Source organism: Anabrus simplex, chromosome 2 (genome assembly GCF_040414725.1).
Source record: "Anabrus simplex isolate iqAnaSimp1 chromosome 2, ASM4041472v1, whole genome shotgun sequence".
Lineage (NCBI taxonomy): Eukaryota > Metazoa > Arthropoda > Insecta > Orthoptera > Tettigoniidae > Anabrus > Anabrus simplex.
The window spans coordinates 733383970-733389969 of record NC_090266.1 but is presented as its reverse complement, the minus strand read 5'-3'; the positions used below and the strand labels follow the sequence as shown (position 1 = coordinate 733389969).

The 6000-nt window shown below is 37.4% G+C and overlaps 1 protein-coding gene across 1 annotated transcript in view; it reads left to right on the top strand.

The window, feature by feature from the left end:
• Positions 1-421: 421 nt before the first annotated feature.
• Positions 422-6000, top strand: part of LOC136863079 (synaptotagmin-12) — a 61350-nt gene continuing 55771 nt past the window's right edge. Inside the window, exons 1-2 of the mRNA XM_067139409.2 lie at positions 422-604; positions 2677-3050. Of these exons, the coding sequence (XP_066995510.2) occupies positions 422-604; positions 2677-3050 (557 nt within the window). The remainder of the gene's footprint in view (positions 605-2676; positions 3051-6000) is intronic.

Below are 6000 nucleotides of genomic sequence, written 5' to 3'. Positions count from 1 at the left end.
GTTTACGGCACAAATTCAAGCTTACCGCTAGAACACAAATGCTGCCGGCTGGGGATCGAATGGCTGCAGTGTCAATAACAAATCTTCAGAAGGGTTAAGCCAAGCCTACACAATGCAGGACCGTTCTCCTGACTGATTTCCTCGGGTCGTTGTTTCCTTCTGAATAGGGAGTTTTTAGTTTTTATTGATGAATTAATAGGAAAATGGTTCTAATGTTTATGTGGCTTGGACAAATTTTCTCAGATTAAATATGGCTCTTGAATTTTAAAAAAGGCTCACGATTCCTGCAAGACTACGGGGCATAGGCAGTGGGATAGGAAGAAGGTGAAAATGCTATTTGTCTTAATTATCTTCTCCTCCGTTACCATGTGTGATGACTTGATGAGTAATTCTAGTCTTCATTCTGGTTTCTACAGGAAAGATGAGTGGACTAAGGACGACCATTACACTCCTGGGAGTGGCGGCCGTCATACTGCTGCTCCTGCTTGCACTTAGTCGTTTTATGGGGCTCTGGACATGGGCTGTGGCGTGGATCTGTTCTAGTCGAGAAGAGAAAGTTGGGCTCACTCGTGCTATGGGCCACTACAATGCCAATGGCTATTTGGTAAGTACTTTATTGAACTTCATCTCAGCCGCTCATGTCCCTTCTAGATGACCAGGAGAGAGAGAGAGAGAGAGAGAGAGAGAGATGTGTACGTGTGTGGGAGGGGAATTAGAAAGAAACGGAGTTACGGGGAAAGTAGGCCTATCACTATCAGCTTGAACTACGGAAGTACATTCAAAGAGGGAATTTCTCCCTAAGTAAATATTTTATATTATTAATTAAATCGGTTATTATTGTGTAATTTTTAATTGGTGAATTCATTTTAAACAGAAAAGTAGTTATACTTCATGTGATCCATTTAGTTGTGTATGTTAAAGAAGAGTCCATAATGTTCTCGGATTTTTATTTGCACACATTTTAGCGTTCAGTGAGGTACTGTACTTTTCGAAAACACAAGATATGCCGTAACCACTTGCAACCATTTGCTCGTGGCTCTGTCAAGTTCCATCGTAGTCAGTTGCTAGGAAAGCAACAGATAGGGAATCTGCCACCTGGGCGACTGCCCTAAATGCAGATCAGTATTGATTGATTGATTGAAGCAGTTGTTATTTAGTTTCAAATAGAGATGAGAAAATATTACATTTTTGGTTTGTAGAGAAAGCTTGCGAGTTCGTTTTTATGTGGAGGTTTAGGAACCGCTCAACTGATGTCCGTAATTCTTTCATCATAAAAATGTTTCTTCTAGATTATTATAGGGTGTGTATTATTATGTTCAGCTTTCAGGGGAGCAGATAGTTCTAAAAGAAATAGAAAGTTGAACAAATTGTACGTTCAGGACTCTTGAAAGGGAATACACTGCTTGAACTGCTCGTCCTTTTAAAAATGAAGCTGACCAAGTATACTTAGAATTCATTTTCCTAAATAATAATTCAAATATGTTTTCTTCTTGACTCTAGTGGTTTGCCAGGAAGAAATAATATTTATTACTTGGGCATGCTTTATCCTATAAAAAGCAATATAACTTATAAACTGTTTGTCGTATCAGAATTTAGGATTAAATTCTATGCAAAATGTCCATATGTATTTTCTTCGTAACTCTAATAGTTCGTCTGACGATTACTCCTTTCCGTGTTAGAATCGCACGCCCATCGTGGTGAAGTGGAGTGGACTGGAGTGAAAATCGTTACTGATATTCATTAGGGGCGCAAATCTAACAATCGTTAGGCTTTTTCACTCTGTGAGAGAATCAATGAATGGTGAGTGAATGGCTCGGAGACGATTTGTAAAATATCCACGGTTCATGTCTGTCACACATTACAAAATATTCTTAACCATTTGATACACCCCCACATTCATACAATCTAATCCATAAATGTTAAACTCAAAGCCCGCGATAAGTTTATCAGTTGTCGTAATTACCAAAGCACCACAGAAAGTGATAAACGAACATTTTAAACTTTGTTATAATTTATCTGAGTTTTCTACCAAAATTACTATGTTAAAGGAAGACTGTAATCGCGGATTTCAATGCTTTAGGGATATGTAAAATATTTTCAATATATTCAGGTCACTACTTCCCTGCAGTGTTGACTGTGCATCTGGAGAACTTCGACAAGAATTAATTGACTCCAGTGTGATTCCTTGCTAAAATTTGCAGTCTCACAGAATTCTGACAGTTTGTTTCAAAAGACAAGTATTAAAGTATTCAAATCAAGCTGCAGGATTTCTGTCCATGTTCGGAAAAACATATTCAAATGAACAATTGACTGCAAGAATGAACCAATTGAACGCTGTTCGAAAGGAACAAATTTAGTGGCACTCATTTGTTTTCGGTTCCAAAAGTGGTATATTTGAAGTATATTTATCCTGATATTAATAATCTGGTGTCACAAAAGCATGGCTAAGTTTCTGATAAGGAAAAAGTAACTAGTTATGTAAGCCTGCTGCACTCGATAGTTAAAACGTTTGTTGCAAGCACCATATCTGCTATTTGTGTGGTATAACATTTAAATATATTAGTTTGTTAATAATGTGCTTTCTTACGTATGAACAGTGGCGGTGGGCTCTTAGGAGCACATGAGCGTGTGAACACCCAGTTCTAATGCATCATATTTTGTGTCTGCATCCTCCAGGTTTCATCAGACTCTGATATCCACTTGAAGCAGTTCCATCCCTTGGATCTAGAACAGAGAACGAGTATGGCAAGCAGTAGCCTAATGGACTCCTCGATTCCCCCACAGCCACTGAGACCAGCTCCTGCCCCGGCACCCCTACCCATCAAAGCGATCCCACCACCACTTCCGCCACCCCCGTCAAGTAGAAAGGAAAGTGCTCTACCACCAGCTCAAGAACCAACACCTTCATGCCCGGAGGAGGTGGAGATGCCATCAGTATTGCAACGGGCGATGTCGTGTGACTCTGTGTGTTCGGACACGTCGGTCGTACTGGGAGACCTCGAGGAACCCAACGTGACGGGCTACTTATGTGTGGGACTGGAGTATGACAGGTGAGTACGTTTAAACCGGTTTCTCATCATATTCAGAATTATTATTATTATTATTATTATTATTATTATTATTATTATTATTATTATTATTATTATTATTATTATTATTATTATTATTATTATTATTATTATTATTACAAATAGTTTCACTACTACTCTGTGGAGCTATCCTAGTACCGAACTGTTGATTATCTCAGTAGAGTATTGAGTGTGCAGTAATAATTTCCCTCTCGCGATTATTAAGGGCCAGCTTTCGTGACCAAGGTCTCTTAGCTTCATATCAGTTATCTCCTTTGCACATCTTACGAGTCTAGCTTAGCCTCAAAGAAGTGTTTGTGTTAAATATGTTAAGTATTCTTACCATGTTAAACATATTACGTAGTTACATTCTATTAATTGGGTTTTTGATTTGAGAAATTTGTTCACGCAAATCATTCCATCCTGTTGTATCCAGCATATGAAATAGAAATAGATATATATTTATTTAAAGTTAATTACAAGTAGGACCAGAGGTCCCTTTGGCTGTAACTAACTGCCATTTTAACTTAAATGTATCACCTAACATACAAAATCTAATAAAAGAATTTATAAAAAGCGTAAGATACATTTTCCTACTGAGGATATAAGAATAAGATTAAAAACTAAACATCTAGGAGATTACAATAATACTTTTAACATTTCATAAACATACACTATACTAACAAGGAAGAGAAGACTTCATAAACATACACTATACTAACAAGGAAAAGAAGACAAAGAGAAACCTAAGAATTTTAAAGCCGAGGATGAATTAAGAGTAAAACTGTGCATCTAAAATGTATCTAGGGGATTATGATATTTCGTACTATTTAATTAATTTGGTGAAAATTCATTTACATGGCTTAATATGTGGAAAGGTAGCGGTATTTGAGAGACTTTTTTCTGAGTTCCAACACTACTTTGCTGTATTTCATATAGTTTAAGATCGTTGTATGATTCAGAGGCAGTGACAATGAACGACTTACTGCACTTTACCGTACGATGCTGTGGAACCTGAAGGGTGTTAGCTGTAAACCTATTGTCCCGATCATGCACTTGACTCATCTGAACAAAGGACTTGGTCAAATATGAAGGAGCATTAGATTTTAAAATTCTCAGAAGTAAACAAGCAGCTGAGTATGATCGTCTATCACTGAGTTTCAACCACTCTGTGGCTTTGTAGTAAGATGTTACGTGACAGTCTTTACGAATATTGAAGACGAATCGAACACAGGCATTCTGAATATGCTGCAGTTTGCTATTATATTTCTCAGAGATATCGCTGTAAATTACAGCGCCGTAATCTAAAATAGGAAATACCATAGTTTGGATCAACATCTTTCTCACCGAGAAAGGAAGATAAGGCAAGTTTCGTCAAAACTGATGCAATATGCCAGACACTTTCTTGACCAAGTGCTTGGCATGAAAGGTCCAGGACAGAGTGTTATCCATTAGAATACCTAAATTATTAACACATTCCTGATACTTGACTACAGAACCGTTTACAATTACTGGAGGAATATCCCTGTTGAAAAGATTTGATAAGTTTTTCGATATTTTAGAAAAATAGCTAAGGTTTTGTTTTCATTTAATAGTAAATTATGACTTAGTGTATATTGATGTAGTCTTTCTATATCTAGATTTATTTGACTAATACTTTCGACAACACGATTCACAGGAAAATGGCAATAGATCTGTAAATCATCGGCATACATATGATGCCTCGTGTGGCGTAAAACTCCAGGCAGATCGTTTATATACAGCGAAAACAAAACGGGACCCAACACGGAACCCTGAGGGACGCCGGAATGTACACTACACCACTTAGAAAAATTTTGTTTGTCAAATACTACACGGTGAGATCTCCCTTTCAAGAACGATTCAAACCAAGAGAGAGTTGATAGAGATATGCCCATTGTATGTAATTTAGTCAGAAGGAGGTCATGATGAACTCTATCAAATGCCTTGCTTAAATCGAATAGTACCAGAAGTGTTAGTTCCTTTCTGTCCATTGAAAACTTGATGTCATCGGTGATTTTGAGAAGTGCCGTCGTAGTGCTATAGCCTGTTCGAAAACCAGACTGAAATGTGTTAAGAATATAATGAGTATTTAAATACGAAGTGAGTTGTTGGTAAACAATCCTTTCTAATCCTTTACCTAATATTGACAAAATACTGATTGGCCTGAAATCATCAAACTTTTGAGGAGAAGGAACTTTAGGAACAGGTCTGATATTGGCCATTTTCCATGTAGCTGGAAAGACTCCTGATTGTAAACAGAAATTATACAGGTGAGCTATAACCGGAGTGATTATATCCAAACAGTTCATTAGGAGGGGATGTGAGATACCATCTGGTCCAACAGCCTTGGTATTCATGCTCTTAAATACTTTGACTACATCCTCTGGGTAAATGTACGAAAAGTGAAAGAGATCATGTTGAGGTATATTTGTGTTCATGTAACTGTGAATAATTTCGGATATTCTGTGAGAATTGTTCACAGGTGAGATTTTTAAGAAATAATCATTTTGCAATTCCGCAGATATGAATGAGGAAGTATGTTGTGAATTTTTCTTAGCAATACCTAGTGATTTTATAGTTCCCCAGAGAGCAGAGGGAGTTGATCCCTTACTCAACAAAGAATGCATGTGTTTGACTTTAGCATCACGGATCGCGAGTTTGGTTTTATTACTCAAGATGCGAAAGGTTTCAAAGTCTTCAGGTTTCCTGGTTTTGATGTGCTTTCTTTTTGCCTCGTCCCGCGCAGAGATTAATTTTTTAACTGTAGACGTTATCCACGGGTTAGGAGGGTGTTTGGCTCGAATTAGGGCATGCTTGTCGTACAACGCGGAAATTAAACTATTAAATTTGATGACTTTATCATCGATATTACGCTGAGAAAATACTTCATACCAGGGAGCTGAAATTACGT